The sequence below is a fragment of the Cherax quadricarinatus genome, chromosome 23 (assembly GCF_038502225.1).
Source record: "Cherax quadricarinatus isolate ZL_2023a chromosome 23, ASM3850222v1, whole genome shotgun sequence".
NCBI lineage: Eukaryota > Metazoa > Arthropoda > Malacostraca > Decapoda > Parastacidae > Cherax > Cherax quadricarinatus.
This window is the reverse complement of record NC_091314.1, coordinates 17,920,428-17,939,216: the sequence shown is the minus strand read 5'-3', so window position 1 is coordinate 17,939,216 and position 18,789 is coordinate 17,920,428. Positions and strand designations below refer to the sequence as shown.

The 18,789-nt window shown below is 41.4% G+C and overlaps 1 protein-coding gene across 8 annotated transcripts in view; it reads left to right on the top strand.

Annotated features, from left to right (window-relative positions):
- gus (splA/ryanodine receptor domain and SOCS box containing gustavus) overlaps window positions 1–18,789 on the top strand; it is an 843,229-nt gene that overhangs the window by 536,691 nt on the left and 287,749 nt on the right. For 7 of the 8 annotated variants that reach the window (XM_053772378.2, XM_053772374.1, XM_070087992.1 and 4 more), the window contains one exon: window positions 16,988–17,213. The exons of the other annotated variant lie outside the window; for it this stretch is intronic. In XM_053772378.2, the coding sequence (XP_053628353.1) occupies window positions 16,988–17,213 (226 nt within the window). The remainder of the gene's footprint in view (window positions 1–16,987; window positions 17,214–18,789) is intronic. 8 annotated transcript variants of the gene reach the window in all.

Here is an 18,789-nt window from a genome sequence, read left to right as displayed (position 1 = left end):
CATGGTATGCCGATGGTAATAATATGGCTCTGGGCCACATTAAATATCGTGTAGGTATGTAGCCCAAGCAGTCTACATACCTACATTATTATTATAACTGATAATTATACATATGTGTACCTGTACCTAAGTATGCCTTCACTCATGGCGTCATTTCTTCTAAAAATGGTGTTATATGAGAATGGGAGTGTTTCTCTTTATTCTACTGTATCAACGTGGAGACAACTTGTACACATTGTAAAGTGACAAAAACCAGACGTGTTCGCCTGGTTTGTTTACATTATGTGTGGGTGGGGAGGGGTGGGCTGCCCTTCCTGGCTACCCATACTTCCCAAACCTGACTTCCTACAAATTAAACTCACTTCTCACCCTACATTAAAACTACAAATATTTTAAGGTAAGTAATGAGTGTACTGTGTGTGTATTTTACTTTTTATTGTTTTTAATGCCTAGTTCTATTACTACCATAATACAGTGGACCATAGTTTTCATAATTAATCAGTTCCAGAAAGTGTGACTATTTCTGAAATTGACGATTTTCGAAACCATTTTCCCCATAAGAAATAATGTAAATACAATTAATCCGTTCCAGTTACCCAGAAGTATTAAAACAAAAATTTTTTTTGCATAAAATATTGATGTAGTACATACACAATACAATGGGACATGATGAATGAAACATTAACAGCATAACACTTAGCTTTATTGGTGATTCTTCTTAGTGTATGGAAGACTGGAGGAGGAGAGAGATTGGATTATTTACTGTTTGGATGGAGAATCCCCTTCCATCAAGACCTCAGGTACCAAGTCCTTTTCTGGGGTTACTTCTCTTCTCTGTTTCTTAATTCCACTAGGACCAACTTGAGAGTCACTGGAGCCCTGTCTCGCAAAAAAAAAAGTATCCAGAGAGCTCTGTTTCTGGCGTCTCTTTAACCCTTTGAGGGTTTTCGTCGTACTAGTACGTCTTACGCGTAGGGGTTTTTGACGTACTAGTACTCATAAATTCTAGCGGCCTCAAATCTAGTGGGAGAAAGCTGGTAGGCCTTCATATGAAAGAATGGGTCTATGTAGTCAGTGTGCACAGTCTAAAAAAAATCCTGCAGCACACAGTGCATAATGAGAAAAAAAAAACTTTGACCATTTTTTTTGAATAAATCAGCGACTTTGCAGTGTATTTTCGTATGGTATTTATTGTTGTATTCTAGTGTTCTTGGTCTCATTTTATAGAATGGAAGACATATTACAGAAATTGAGATGATTTTGACTGGTTTTACAAAGAAAGGTGCCTTGAAATTGAGCTCAAAGTAGCAGAAATGTTCGATTTTTACCAAATTTCAAAAGTAAACAAATCGTGCCAAGCGTGCAATACACGTCAACTGGTGAGTCTAATATTCTTTCACAAGTGCACCAATAATATTTATACCATTTTTTACACTAATGCAGTAGTCTGCATAACAGTAAATCTTATATTTTTTGTGAAAATAAAAATTCAAAGTGGAAAGCAAAAGAATATAAGAGGGGCCTTGAGACATGACTAATGACTAGAGGAAATGTCATTTTAGTGCCAGGAATGTCTTTCTTGTTTATTCTGGACCCTATTCAGAAATTGGCATCTTTTGAAATTTGTGTGAAATTGGCAAAATTGCTAAATTCTGACCACTGTACTGGATAGTAGAATTTCATAAATGAGTGGTTTCTTGCACCCATTCGATAGAAAAAATGGAGTTCTATCGAAATATTCATGTTTTTTGTCGACTAGTACAGTGAAATTGGCCGAAAATGGGGCTCAAAGTGGGCAAAATCGCCGATGCGTAAACATCGCCGAGACCGCTAACTTTGCGAGAGCATAATTCCGTAAGTTTTCTATCAAATTTCAAACTTTTGGTGTCTTTATGATCGGGAAAAGATTCTCTGTCTTTTCATAAGAGAAAATAATTTTTTTTTTTTTTTAAATTTGGCCGACCCTGAGAACGAGTTTCGGAGAGGGCCTGTCGACCCTCAAAGGGTTAAAGCTTCCCTAAAATGGGCCAAGACTTTGTCACTGTACAAGTTGCTGACATGGCTTGCAACACCCTTGTCAGGGTGATGTTTCTCCATAAATCTTTCCAAACTACTCCACATTTCAAAAATCTCCTTAATTTCTGAAGAAGGCAACTTCTTCCATCTCTCTTCCTCCTCCTCTAAAGCAGCATTCTGAGCTGTGGTCTGTCGCTGTTCCAGCTGAAGCTCTTGCAGCTCGTCAGTGGTTAGCTCTTCGTTGTGGTCCTCCACCAACTCTTCCACATCCTCCAAACTCACATCCAACCCCATGGAACTCCCAATGCCACAATAGATTCCACAACTGCAATAGGCTCGTCAGGGTCAGCCTTAAACCCTTCAAAATCCCTCTTGTGGACACAATCTGGCCACAATTTTCCCCAGGCAGTGTTCAAAGTCCTGATAGTCACTCCCTCCTAAGCCTTATCTATAAGGCTTATGCAATGGAGGATACTGAAGTGATCTTTCCAAAACTCTCTTAGGGTCAAGTGAGTGTCTGAGGTCACATTAAAGCACCTTTGAAAATTGCTTTGGTGTAGAGTTTTTGAAGTTGGAAATGATCTGCTGGTCCATGGGCTGGAGGAGAGGAGTGGTATTAGGGGGCAAGAACTTTACTGTGATGAACCCAAACTCCTCCAGAATTAGGTCATCCAAGTTTGGAGGATGATCAGGTGCATTGTCCATTAACAAGAGGCACTTGAGATCCAATTTCTTTTCCAGGAGGTAATTCTTCACACTGGGGCCAAACACTTCATTGAACCACTCGATGAAAATGTCTCTCGTGACCCATGCCTTATTATTAGCTTTCCAAAACACACACAATTTACTCTTCATGACACTGTTTTTCTTGAACACTGGGATTTTCGGAATGGTACACTTCAAAATCCCCACTAGCATCACTACACAACATGAGCATCAGCCTGTCTGTCATAGGCTTGTGTCCTGGCAGTCCCTTTTCCTCCTGAGTAACGTAGGTCCTCTTTGGCATTTTCTTCCAAAAGGGACCTGTTTCGTCACAATTGAAAACTTGTTGGGGTTTTAATTGTTCAGTCTGTATGTACTCCTTGAATTCACTTATGGATTTCGTAGCTGCAATTTTGTCTGAACTGGCAGCCTCGCCATGCCTTATCACACTGTGTATGCCACTACAGTTTGTAAATCTCTCAAACCAGCCTTTGCTGACCTTAAATTCACAAATATCAGTAGTTGTTGCAGGCAATTTCTTTATGAGATTGTCATGCAACTGCCTAGCCTTTTCACAAATAAGCAACTGCATAAGTCTATCTCCTGCTTCTCGTTGATCCACACCAACAATAACTTCTCAACATCTTCGAGTACTGACGATCTCATTTTTGTCAGCATATTTACCCCCTTTGCAATAACAGCTTCCTAGATCTCCTTTTTCTTGGCCACGATGGAAGCTATGGCTGTATGGGGTTTCTTATACATCCTGGCCAGTTCGGCCACACGTACGCCACTTTCATATTGTTCAATGATGTTTTCCTTGAATTCACTTCTATTTCTCACCTTCTTTACCAAAGGCCTGGCACTAGGAGCTTTCTTTGGAGCCATGGTAGCTTATTTATCAGTTGCAATCACTAAAATGAATGGAATATTATGAAATATTTCGTATGAACACGTGAGGGGATGGTCACTCACTGATAAGCAATGCCACACTGGCTGGGAAGGGAGTGTGAGGCGGCTCAGGGCCGTGAGTATGCGTTCGGGTCGAACGACTATTTTTGAGTCAAACGATGATTCATGAGTCAATGTTTCAATGAAAAAACGATATGATTTCCGAAAATTACGACTTTCGAGCCTTACGAAATATGAGGGTCCACTGTATATGTTAGTGTAAACTTGTTACCTGGCATTTATATGCATTTATAAGTGGAAAAAATGGCATTCTGCTTTCTGGCGATGTCTGCTTTCTGGCAGTAGCCTGGAATCTAACCTGCCGTATAAGTGGGGCCCTATTGTATTTGTATTTACCTGGAATACCCAATGTTGCCTGTGTGATTTAACCCTTTCAGGGTCTGTCCCGTAGATCTATGGCTTTACGTTCAGGGTCCAAACCGTAGATCTACGCCAAAATTCTAGCGGCGTCAAATTTAGCGCGAGAAGGCTGGTAGGCCTACATCTGAGAGAATGGGTCTGGGTGGTCAGTGTGCACACTATAGAAAAAATCTGGACGCCCACATGGCATTGCGGGAACGCCGCCAAAGTAGCTTTGTTCATCGTGCCTGGCGGCAAGGAAGCTCTCACTCCCCACTCCCCACTCACTCTCCTGGCGAATTCTGACTATCCTCTTCACAACTTACAGTTCTAAGACTGATGGAAGTGGAGCTGAAGAGGAATTCTATGGTTTTGAACCATATGATACCATATGGTACAATGGTACATTGGTGCCATGTCATACAATGGTATCATATGATACAGTGTGCCATATGGTACATTATACCATATGGTACATTATACCATATGGTACATTATACCATATGGTACATTATACCATATGGTACATTGTACCATATAGTACAGGATACAGGGACCCTAATGGAAATAAGTCTGTCTGACTTTTTTGAGTTATCCTAGGTTCTCCAAACATATGCTGCTAAGTATGATATTCTATGTAACTTTATTTGTGTATACCTAAATAAAGTTACTTACGATGACACATGCGCTTGAGTAAGTTTCTTCAGGTGTACAGAAATACAATTACGTGGATTATTATACGTAGCAGCATATGTATAAAATCCTAGGATAACCCAAAAAAGTAAGGTTGACTTATTTCCATAGGGATTCTTGTATCTGTACCATATGGTGTCGTGTACTGTATGGTACCCTGTACCGTATGGTACACTGTACCATATGGTACCCTGTACCGTATGGTACACGGTACCATATGGTACCCTGTACCGTATGGTACACTGTACCATATGGTACCCTGTACCATATGGTACCCTGTACCATATGGTACCCTGTACTGTATGGTACACTGTACCATATGGTACCCTGTACCATATGGTACACTGTACCATATGGTACACTGTACCATATGGTACACTGTACCATATGGTACCCTGTACCATATGGTACCCTGTACCATATGGTACCCTGTGCCATATGGTACCCTGTACCATGTGGTACTCTGCACAATATGATACCCTACACCATATGTTTTCCTGTACTGCATGGTACCCTATACCATATAGTACAATGTACCATATGGTACCCTGTAACACATTATACTGTGTACCATATGGTCAATAGGTGTTGGTGGCACAAGACACCAGCCAAGACTGAGTGAGTGGGGACACAAGCTAGCTTCTGAATCAGCAGGTTCCAAGACAAAGCGCTTTGTCATCCTCCTCAAGGAACATGTCGAGTTCCTGTGCATTTGTAAATATATGATAGAACATTACTAATATTCAACATTTTTGCATATTTTTGTTGTAAACAATTATTGTAAACAAAATAATGATGGAAATATAAGTGTGTTTATTGTGTTGAATAACAGTACCATATAGCACCATATGGTACAATGAACCATATGGTATCATTGTACTGTATGGTACAATGTACCATATGGTACCATTGCACCATATGGTACCATAAGGTACCATTGCACCATATGGTACCATTGTATCATATGGTACCATTGTATCATATGGTACCATTGTATCATATGGTACCATTGTATCATGTGGTACCATTGTATCATGTGGTACCATTGTATCATGTGATACCATTGTATCATGTGCCATTGTACCATATTGTACCATACCATATGGTACAATTGTACTATATGGTACCATTGCACCCTATGGCACCATTGTACCATATGGTACCATTGTATTCAACACAATAACTGCACTAATATTTTCATCATTTTGTTGACAATGAACTTGTAAACAAGTTTTGTAAGCAATATAATGATAAACAAATTAGTGCAGGTATTGTGTTGAATACAATGAGTGTACACTTATACAATATACATTATATTGGTCTCACAGGCCACAGATGTTACTAGAAAAAGAAAAAAAATAGAAAAGAAAAGAAAAAGGTATAAAAAACGTAAAATAAAAAAATGCGATTTTGCGTAAGTCACTGATGTTGCCACCACCCGGTCTTTTTGGGTCAACTTCCCACCACTGTATCTCGGTAAGTACTGATCAGAATTTTTGTTTTTTGTTTTATTGCCTTCACAAAAATATTATCTTTAATTCTGTAAGATTTTTTTTTTTTTTTTTTTTTTTTTTTTTTTTTTTTTTTTTTTTTTTTTTTTTTTTTTTTTTTTTTTTCAGAATTTCTTGGTCACTGGGGCACCCCTTCAGATTTTGGCCTTGAACCCTGAAAGGGTTAATGAATGTCATAAATACCTTTTTGTGTAATTTTTGTTTAATTTTTCAAATATGTTACCATATACAGTGGACCCCCGCATAACGATATTAATCCGTTCCTCAGAGCTCATTGTTATGCGAAATTATCATTATGCGAATGAATTTTCCCCATAAGAAATAATGGAAATCAAATTAATCCGTGCAAGACACCCCAAAGTATGAAAAAAAAAAATTTACCACATGAAATATTAATTTTAATACACACAAAATGAAAAAGGCATGCACAGTTACATGACACTTACCTTTATTGAAGATCTGGTGATGATTGATGGGATGGGAGGAGGAGAGAGTCTTAGTGTTTAGAAGGGGAATCCCCTTCCATTAAGACTTGAGGTGTCAAGTCCTTTTCTGGGGTTACTTCCCTTCTTCTTTTAATGCCACTAGGACCAGCTTCAGTCACTGGACTTCTGTCGCACAACATATCTGTCCATAGTGGCCTGTACCTCTCGTTCCTTTATAACTTCCCTAAAGTGTTTCACAACAGTGTCAGTGTAATAGTCACCAGCACGGCTTGCAATAGCTGTGTTAAGGTGATTGTCATCAAAAAAGGTTTGCACTTTAAGCTACATTCCACACATTTCCTTAATCTTTGAAGTAGGCAACTTCTTCAATTTCTCTCTCCCCTCCTCCGAACCAGTTTCCTCAGGTCTGGCCTCTTGCCGTTGAAGTTGATCTAGCAGCTCATCAGTGGTTAGTTCTTCATTGTCCTCCTCCACCAACTCTTCCACATCATCCCCACTAACCTCCAACCCCAAGGACTTTCCCAATGCCACAATGGATTCCACAACTGGCATACTCTCAGGGTTAGCCTGAAACCCTTCAAAATCCCTTTGGTCTACACATTCTGGCCACAGTTTCTTCCAAGCAGAGTTCAAGGTCCTCTTAGTCACTCCCTCCCAAGCCTTACGTATAAGGTTTACGCAATTGAGGATATTAAAGTGCTCTCTCCAAAACTCTCTTAGAGTCAATTGAGTTTCTGAGGTCACTACAAAGCACCTTTCAAACAGAGCTTTTGTGTACAGTTTTTTGAAGTTTGCAATAACCTGCTGGTCCATGGGCTGCAGGAGAGGAGTGGTATTAGGAGGCAAAAACTTCACCTTAATGAAGCTCATGTCCCCATAAAGTCGCTCTGCCACGTCTGTAGGATGACCAGGGGCATTGTCTAACACCAGGAGGCACTTAAGGTCTAATTTCTTTTCAGTTAGGTAATCTTTCACATTGGGGGCAAATGCATGGTGTAACCAGTCATAGAAAAAGTCCCTAGTGACCCATGCCTTACTGTTTGCCCTCCACAGCACACACAAATTAGCCTTGAGGGTATTCTTTTGCCTGAACGCTCTGGGAGTTTCTGAGTGATACACTAATAAAGGCTTCACTTTGCAATCACCACTAGCATTGGAACACATCAACAGAGTAAGCCTGTCTTTCATAGGCTTATGTCCTGGGAGTGCCTTTTCCTCCTGAGTAATATAGGTCCTGCTTGGCATTTTCTTCCAAAACAGGCCTGTTTCATCACAATTAAACACTTGTTCAGGTTTCAGTCCTTCACTGTCTATATACTCCTTGAATTCCTGCACATATTTTTCAGCTGCTTTGTGGTCCGAACTGGCAGCCTCACAATGCCTTATCACACTATGTATGCCACTATGCTTCTTAAATCTCTCAAACCAACCTTTGCTGGCCTTAAATTCACTCACATCATCATTAGTTGCAGGCATTTTTTTTAATTAAATCCTCATGCAACTTCCTAGCCTTTTCACTTATGATCACTTGAGAGATGCTATCTCCTGCTATCTGTTTTTCATTTATCCATACCAATAAGAGTCTCTCAACATCTTCCGTCACTTGCGATCTCTGTTTCGAAAACACAGTTGAACCTTTGGCAAGAACAGCTTCCTTGATTGCCGTTTTGTTGCCCACAGTAGTAGCAATGGTTGATTTGGGTTTATTATACAACCTGGCCAGCTCGGAGACATGCACTCCACTTTCATACTTAGCAATTATCTCTTTCTTCATCTCTATAGTAATTCTTACCCTTACTGCTGTAGGGTTGGCACTAGAAGCTTTCTTGGGGCCCATGGTCACTTATTTTGCAGATAAAATCACCAAAAACACTGTAATAATACGAAATGTTCCGATTGTATGCTTGGATGTTACCGCGGAGGCTGGCTGGTAAACAATGCCACCGGCGGAACATGTGAGGCTGGCTCAGGCCGCACATTAGACGCATCTTGGATGAACAGCGTTGAGCGGGTTTTTTAGTGGTATGTGAGGCAAAATCTTAGCGATAAAATGTATTGGTATGCGGATTTAACGTTATGTAATGCCAACGGTATGCGGGGGTCCACTGTACTGTCTATTTTTTTTTTTCACATGTACAGTGGACCCCCGCATACCGTTGGCCTTACATAACATTAAATCCTCATACCGATACATTTTATCGCTAAGATTTTGCCTCGCATACCGCTAAAAAACCCGCTCAACGCTGTTTGTCCGAGACGTGTCTATGTGAGGCCTGAGCCAGCCTCACATGTTCCGCCGGTGGCATTGTTTACAAGCCAGCCTCCGCGGTAACATCCAAGCATACAATCGTAACATTTCGTATTATTACAGTGTTTTTGGTGATTTTATCTGCAAAATAAGTGACCATGGGCCCCAAGAAAGCTTCTAGTGCCAACCCTGTGGTAAAAAGGGTGAGAAATATTATCGAAATACTGTGGTACCATGGTCAACTGCTGATGCTGCTGCTGCTGTAGCACTGTCAGCTGCTGCTGCTGCTGCTGTACCACTGTCAGCTGCTGCTGTTGTAGTACCGTCTGCTGCTGCTGCTGCTGTAGCACCGTCTGCTGCTGCTGTAGCATCGTCTGCTGCTGCTGTACCACCGTCAGCTGCTGCTGCTGCTGCTGTTGTAGTACCGTCTGCTGCTGCTGTAGCATTGTCTGCTGCTGCTGTAGCACTGTCAGCTGCTGCTGTAGCACTGTCAGCTGCTGCTGCTGCTGTAGTACCGTCTGCTGCTGCTGCTGCTGTAGTACCGTCTGCTGCTGCTGTAGTACCGTCTGCTGCTGCTGCTGCTGCTGTAGTACCGTCTGCTGCTGCTGTAGTACCGTCTGCTGCTGCTGCTGTAGTACCGTCTACTGCTGCTGCTGCTGCTGTAGTACCGTCTACTGCTGCTGCTGCTGTAGTACCGTCTGCTGCTGCTGCTGCTGCTGCTGCTGTAGTACCGTCTGCTGCTGCTGCTGCTGTAGTACCGTCTGCTGCTGCTGCTGTAGTACCGTCTGCTGCTGCTGTAGCATCGTCTGCTGCTGCTGTAGCACTGTCAGCTGCTGCTGCTGTAGCACTGTCAGCTGCTGCTGCTGCTGCTGCTGTAGCACCGTTGTTGTTGTGGCTTATTGAGAATACCAAGAAACAATTAACCCCAGAGGGTTAGCCACCCAGGATAACCCAAAAAAGTGTGTCATCGAAGACTGTCTAACTTATTTCCATTGGGGTCCTTAATCTTGTCTCCCAGGATGCAACCCACACCAGTCGACTAACACCCAGGTGAACAGGGAAAAACGCCTGGAACTAGTGCTCATATTGGTGAATTTAAAGCCAGCAAAGGTTGGTTTGAGAGATTTAAGAATCGCTGTTGCTGGATCAGTCAGCTGTTGCTGGGTCAGTCAGCTGTTGCTGGACCAGTCAGCTGTTGCTGGACCAGTCAGCTGTTGCTGGACCAGTCAGCTGTTGCTGGACCAGGCAGCTGTTGCTGGACCAGTCAGCTGTTGCTGGACCAGGCAGCTGTTGCTGGACCAGTCAGCTGCTGCTGCACCACGGTCAGCTGCTGTTGCACCATCAGCTGTTTCTGAACATGACTCGTCCCGAACCTGTCCGTTCAGCCTGAGCGCCTGCCTTGCCGTCATTGTTTACAAGCCAGGGTGGCTGGTTGCATGCATATATTCGATACATTTTGTATTATTCCATTATTTATAGTGCTTGTAACTGCTAAATAAGCCACCATGGGCCCAAAGAAAGCTTCTAGTGCTAACCCTGTGGTAAAAAGGGTGATAAATACTATCGTACCACAGTCAGCTGCTGCTGCACCACAGCTGCAGCTGCACCACAGCTGCAGCTGCACCATGGTCAGCTGTTGCTGCACCCAGCTGCTGCTGCACCATGGTCAGCTGCACCACAGCTGTTGTTGCTGCACCACCATCAGCTGTATTACTCGAAGATGTGGAGAGAGTGTTGTTGGTGTGGCTTAACGTGAAACAATTACCGAGAAACAATTAACCCCAGAGGGTTAGCCACCCAGGATAACCCAAGAAAGTCAGTGCATCATCGAGGACTCTCTAACTTATTTCCATTGGGGTCCTTAATCTTGTCTCCCAGGATGCAACCCACACCAGTCGACTAACACCCAGGTGAACAGGGAAAAATGCCTGGAACTAGTGCTCATATTGGTGAATTTAAAGCCAGCAAAGGTTGGTTTGAGAGATTTAAGAATCGTAGTGACATACACAGTGTGATAAGGCCTGTTCTGGAAGAAAATGCCAAACAGGACCTACAGTACTCAGGAGGAAAAGGCACTCCCAGGACACACTGTCTCATCAGTCATTGCTGCATCTTCAATAAAGGTAAGTGTCATTTATTCTTCATTTAGTAGAGTAGTACATGCACAATATATATTGTGCATGTACTACTCTACTATTGTGCATGTATCCTTCTCTTTGTGTGTAGGAAAATGTATATTTCATGTGGTAAAAATTTTTTTTTTATACTTTTGGGTGTCTTGCACGGATTAATTTGATTTCCATTATTTCTTATGGGGAAAATTCATTCGCATAACGATAATTTCGCATAACAATGAGCTCTCATGAACGGATTAATATCGTTATGCGGGGGTCCACTGTACAGTGGACCCTTGGTTTTTGTGTTTAATCTGTCCCAGAGAGACCGGCAAAAACTGAAACTATTTTCCCCAGAAGAAATAATGTAAATCCAGTTAATCCATTCCAGACACCCAGAAGTATTAACAAAAAATTTTTATAGGTTAAAGATAGATTTACATGCACAAAAGAATGAACATTCAACATGACACTTCCCTTTATTGAAGACTGTTGTTGGTGGATGGAAGACAGGGAGGAGGGGAGAGAGAAGAGAGGTTATTCTTGGAAAGGGAATCCTCCTCCATAAGGACTCTAGGTACCAAGTCCTTATCCGGGGTCACTTCCCTTCTTTGTTTTTTAACCCTTTCAGGATTTGTGCTGTACTAGTACGGCTTGCACGCCAGGGTTGGTGCCATACTAGTATGCATAAATTCTAGCGCCTTCAGATCTAGCGAGAGAAAGCTGGTAGGCCTAGATATGAAAGAATGGGTCTATGTGGTCAGTGTGCACAGTATAAAAAAAATCCTGCAGCACACAGTGCATAATGAGAAATAAAAAATCCGACTGTGTTTTTGGTTTAAAACAGCGCCTTTCAGTATATTTTCGTATGTTATTTATGGTTGTATTCTAGTTTTCCTGGTCTCATTTTATAGAATGGAAGACATATTACGGAAATTGAGATGATTTTGATTGGTTTCACAATGTAAAGTACCTTGAAATTGAGCTCAAAGTAGCACAAATGTTCGATTTTTGCCAAACTTCAAAAGTAAACAAATCATGCCATGTGTCCAATACACATCAACTGGTGAGTCTAATATTCTTTCACAAGTTTGCTGATATTATTTTTTTTATACCATTTCTACACTAATGTAGTAGTCTGCATAACGGTAAATCTTCTATTTTTTGTGAGAATAAAAACTCAAAGTGGAAAGCAAAAGAAATGTAACAGAGGCCTGGGGATGGGACTAATGAATAGAGGAAATGTTATTTTAGTGCCAGGAATGTCTGTCTTGTTTATTCTGGACCCTATTTGGAAATTGACATCTTTTGAAATTTGTGTCAAATTGGCAAAATTGCCAATTTCTGACCACTGTATTGGATAGTTGAAATCGGTAAATGGGTGGTTTCTTGTACTCATTCAATAGAAGAAATGGAGTTTTAGCGAAATAGTTATAATTTTTGTCGACTGGTACATTGGAATTGACTGAAAATACGCCCAAAGTGGGCGTAAACATCGTCGAGACCGCTAACTTTGCGAGAGCATAATTTTGTAAGTTTCTCATCAAATTTCATACTTTTGGTGTCATTATGATCGGGAAAAGATTATCATTTCATAAGTTTTTTTTTTTTTTTTTCAAAAAATTTCCTACCCTGAGAGCAAGTTTAGGAGAGGGCCTGCTGACCCTGAAAGGGTTAATGCCACTAGGACCAGCTTGAGAGTCACTGGACCCCTGTCGCACAAAAATCTGTCCAGATAGGTCTGTTTCTGGCGTCTCTATAAGATTTTCCTAAAATGAGACATGGCATTGCCATTGTAAAAGTTGCCAGCACGGATTGCAGTAGCTTTCTCAGGGTGATGTTCCTCCACAAATGAATGCACCCTACTCCACATTGCACAAATCTTTTTGATCTCTGAAGACGGCACCTTCTTCCATCTCTCTTCCTCCTCCTCTGAAGCAATTTCCTGAGTGTTGCTGTTGTAGATGAAGCTCTTGCAGCTCATCAGTGGTTAGCTCTTGATTGTGGTCCTCCACCAACTCTTCCACATCCTGGCCACTCACATCCAACACCATGGACTTCCCCAACACCACAATAGATTGCACGACTGGCATAGGGTTGTCAGGGTCAGCCTCAAATTCTTAAAAACTTTGTTGAGGACACTATTTATTTTTTTTTATTATCACACCGGCCGATTCCCACCAAGGCAGGGTGGCCCGAAAAAGAAAAACTTTCACCATCATTCACTCCATCACTGTCTTGCCAGAAGGGTGCTTTACACTACAGTTTTTAAACTGCAACATTAACACCCCTCCTTCAGAGTGCAGGCACTGTACTTCCCATCTCCAGGACTCAAGTCCGGCCTGCCGGTTTCCCTGAATCCCTTCATAAATGTTACTTTGCTCACACTCCAACAGCACGTCAAGTATTAAAAACCATTTGTCTCCATTCACTCCTATCAAACACGCTCACGCATGCCTGCTGGAAGTCCAAGCCCCTCGCACACAAAACCTCCTTTACCCCCTCCCTCCAACCCTTCCTAGGCCGACCCCTACCCCGCCTTCCTTCCACTACAGACTGATACACTCTTGAAGTCATTCTGTTTCGCTCCATTCTCTCTACATGTCCGAACCACCTCAACAACCCTTCCTCAGCCCTCTGGACAACAGTTTTGGTAATCCCGCACCTCCTCCTAACTTCCAAACTACGAATTCTCTGCATTATATTCACACCACACATTGCCCTCAGACATGACATCTCCACTGCCTCCAGCCTTCTCCTCGCTGCAACATTCATCACCCACGCTTCACACCCATATAAGAGCGTTGGTAAAACTATACTCTCATACATTCCCCTCTTTGCCTCCAAGGACAAAGTTCTTTGTCTCCACAGACTCCTAAGTGCACCACTCACTCTTTTTCCCTCATCAATTCTATGATTCACCTCATCTTTCATAGACCCATCCGCTGACACGTCCACTCCCAAATATCTGAATACGTTTACCTCCTCCATACTCTCTCCCTCCAATCTGATATTCAATCTTTCATCACCTAATCTTTTTGTTATCCTCATAACCTTACTCTTTCCTGTATTCACCTTTAATTTTCTTCTTTTGCACACCCTACCAAATTCATCCACCAATCTCTGCAACTTCTCTTCAGAATCTCCCAAGAGCACAGTGTCATCAGCAAAGAGCAGCTGTGACAACTCCCACTTTGTGTGTGATTCTTTATCTTTTAACTCCACGCCTCTTGCCAAGACCCTCGCATTTACTTCTCTTACAACCCCATCTATAAATATATTAAACAACCACGGTGACATCACACATCCTTGTCTAAGGCCTACTTTTACTGGGAAAAAATTCCCCTCTTTCCTACATACTCTAACTTGAGCCTCACTATCCTCGTAAAAACTCTTCACTGCTTTCAGTAACCTACCTCCTACACCATACACTTGCAACATCTGCCACATTGCCCCCCTATCCACCCTGTCATACGCCTTTTCCAAATCCATAAATGCCACAAAGACCTCTTTAGCCTTATCTAAATACTGTTCACTTATATGTTTCACTGTAAACACCTGGTCCACACACCCCCTACCTTTCCTAAAGCCTCCTTGTTCATCTGCTATCCTATTCTCCGTCTTACTCTTAATTCTTTCAATTATAACTCTACCATACACTTTACCAGGTACACTCAACAGACTTATCCCCCTATAATTTTTGCACTCTCTTTTATCCCCTTTGCCTTTATACAAAGGAACTATGCATGCTCTCTGCCAATCCCTAGGTACCTTACCCTCTTCCATACATTTATTAAATAATTGCACCAACCACTCCAAAACTATATCCCCACCTGCTTTTAACATTTCTATCTTTATCCCATCAATCCCGGCTGCCTTACCCCCTTTCATTTTACCTACTGCCTCACGAACTTCCCCCACACTCACAACTGACTCTTCCTCACTCCTACAAGATGTTATTCCTCCTTGCCCTATACACGAAATCACAGCTTCCCTATCTTCATCAACATTTAACAATTCCTCAAAATATTCCTTCCATCTTCCCAATACCTCTAACTCTCCATTTAATAACTCTCCTCTCCTATTTTTAACTGACAAATCCATTTGTTCTCTAGGCTTTCTTAACTTGTTAATCTCACTCCAAAACTTTTTCTTATTTTCAACAAAATTTGTTGATAACATCTCACCCACTCTCTCATTTGCTCTCTTTTTACATTGCTTCACCACTCTCTTAACTTCTCTCTTTTTCTCCATATACTCTTCCCTCCTTGCATCACTTCTACTTTGTAAAAACTTCTCATATGCTAACTTTTTCTCCCTTACAATTTTCTCCAAGCAGAGCTCATCATCATGGAAGCCACTCTCTGCCAAGCCTTATCTACAAGGCTTATGCAGTGGAAGATATTGAAGTGATCCCTCTTAGGGTCAATTCAGAGTCCGAGGTTATGTCAGAGCACCTTTGAAACATTGCTTTGGTGTACAGTTTTTTGAAGTTTGCAGTGATGTGCTGGTCCATGGGTTGGATGAGAGGAGTGGTGGTGGGAGGCAAGAACTTCACTGCTACAAAACTGAATTCCTTATACAATTGATCTTCCAAGTCTGGAGGATAGCAGGAGGCACTGGAATGGCAATTTATTATTCAGGTAGTATTTCTTCACACTCGGGCCAAACACTTCACTGAACCATTTCAGGAAAATTTCCCTCGTGACCCATGCTCTACTGTTAGCCTTCCACATCACACACCATTTGCTCTTGACTATACTGTTTTTCTTGAACACTGGGATTTTCAGAGTGATACACCAGTAAAGGCATCACTTTGAAATCCCCACTAGCATTACCACACAACAGGAGAGTTAGCCTGCCTTTCATTGGCTTGTGTCCTGGGAGTGCCTTTTCCTCCTGTGTGATGTAGGTCTTTGGCATTTTCTTCCAAAACAGGCCTGTTTTGTCACAATTGAACACGTGTTGGGGTTGGAATTTTTCAGCCGCATGTTTGTCTGAACTGGCACCCCTCACCATGCCTTACAACACTGTGTATTTCACTTCCCTTCTTGAATTTTTCAAACCAGCCCTTGCTGGCCTTAAATTCACCAACATCAGCACTCGTTCCAGGCAGTTGCCAGGCAGTTGCCTTTTCACAGATTGTCGACTGCACAACACAATCTCCTGCTTACTGTTTCTCTTTGATCCACACTAACAACAGTTTCTCCACATCTTTAATTGTTTGGGATCTCTATTTTGTTATCGCATTCATGCCTTTCATAACATCAGCTTCCATGATTTCTTTTCTCTTCTCCACAATGGAGCTGATGGTTGATGGCGGCTTCCTGTACATCCTGCCGAGTTCAGCAATGCATATGTCACTATCATATTTTTGAACGATTTCTTTTTTCATTTCTATGGTGTTCCTCACTTTCTTTACCAAAGGACTGGCACTAGGAACTCTCTTTGGGGCCATGGTGGCTTATTTAGCAGACACACACAATAAACAAGTGCCAAAAAATGGATTATTACATATGACCTCGCAAGATATGTTCACTCACTGAGAAACAATGTGACACTGCCTGAGAATGCGTGTGGGAGGATGCCTTGTGTGTGTGCTGGGCACTGGGCAGGTTCCATACCATCGACAAAAATGGAACCAACATTTTAACGAAGAAACTTGGCAAAAACGGAAATTGGTGATAATGGAGATTGACGAAAAGGGAGGGTCCACTGTATTGTATACCTTTCTTGGTATGTTGGCTATAAATGTTAGCTTGTAGAAAGTATAAATTGCAGGCTCTCTAGCAAGGAAGGGTTATTTTCAACACGGCACTGATTTGTTTTTTACATTTCTAATAAAGCTAAAAGTACTAATTTAGTTTAATTCTATAGTGCCTGTATTACTATCATGCAAGATCTTATTACACAAATAAAAATAATACCTGAATAATTTTGTAGGTACGGTGGTAAGCGGTGTGGGAGCGGTGGTGGTGGGGGCCCAGCAGCAGCGGCAGCAGCAGCGGCGGCAGCAGCAGCAGCAGCAGCGGGAGGAGCAGCAGTAGGAGTTAGACGCTCACCCCGCTACGCCACCCAACAGTCTTCAGCATCTGCTGCAGCAGCAGGCAGACCAAGGAGGCATCACACTAGACCTCTCCACACTCACCACCACAACACTAAGCATAAGGTAATTAACTTTTTGACACCTCTACTCAGTGAATGACTTACTGTAGTTCAGTATGTAATATTTCAAGCAGAATCTGTAATAATGTTCTGAGTAATAGTATTTCATTGTCTCTCAGGCCATTGTCACTTAGGTAGATTTACATATTAATCATAGTGCCCTCAAAAATGCTCTGAGCAGTAAAGTTTTGCCTAGACATGAGGGTCTGTGTGGTGGGTATGCTTAGTATAAAAAAAAATGGGCCATGCTCTGCATTATGGGAACAGCTAACCTCTGACCATAAATTTGGGTTAAAATAGCAACTGTGGCATTTTCCTGGGTGGTTTTCATGATTTTATTATACAGATACAGACTTCATTTCTTTTTATAGGTTTACATGTTATAAAATTGTTAAGCACAAAGAAAGCCAGTAATGTGCCTGAGCATTTCGCAGACTAATCCTAATGCTTACAAACTACTTAAAATTAGACAGGTTATGGAGTGGTAAATATTAAATTTTTTTTATTTTTACATTAATACAAATGAGAGGTAGCCAAAAATTATAATTGTTAAGGTTTATAGTAGAGAGGTTGAAGAAACAAAAGTATTACATTTAGTACAAATTACAATACAGTCTCTCCTCACTTAGCGACGTACTCGTTTACTGATGACTCGGACTTATGATGGGCTCTCTGACAATATGCATACCTAAATACAGCCTCTCCTCACTTAATGATGGAGTTCCATTCCTGATACTGCGTTGGTAAACGAAATTGTCGCTAAATGAGGAGCATACTATAATGGTAGTGGGTTTATGTCAACCATCTTTGAAAATTGCTTTAATGTCGCAATTGCACCATTTATAACATTTTTAGTATATTTTTAAATGTTTATACAATAGTGCACTGTATATTGTAATAAACAGAAGAGGAAATCAGCTCTAATATACATTATTTAGGTATGCATACTGGTCAGAGAGCCCATCATAAGTCCGAGTCATTGGTAAAGGAGTATGTCGCTAAGTGAGGAGAGGCTGTAATGTATATTAGAGCTGATTTCCTCTATTCTTTTTAGTACAATATACAGTACACTACTGTATAAACATTTAAAAATGTACTAAAAATGTTTAAATTGTGCAAAGGTGACAATAAAACAATATCGAAGATGGTTGACACAAACCCACTACCATTATAGTATGCTCCTCACTTAGCGATGAATTAGTTTACTGGTGTGGCCTGAGGAACGGAACTCTGTCGTTAAGTGAGGAGAGGTTATATTACAACAGTACAATTTTAATTCTTTCAGTGTCGCAACCCTTAATCCTTAACTCTCGATGTGTCAAAAAATATTTGAAAAAAAATAAAAAAAATCTTACCAAAATCTTAAGATTATTTTTCTGATTGTTATAGACCCAAAAAAATTTTTTTGCGATCAATACTTACCAAGATATAGAGGCATGGAGGTGACAGAAAGTGAACCACTTACGGCAACATCGGTGACTGCAGCATATATTGTTTATTACTGTTTTTCTGTAATACAGTGGACCCTCGGCTAACAATATTAATCCGTTCCTGAGAGCTCATCGTTAGACGAAATTATT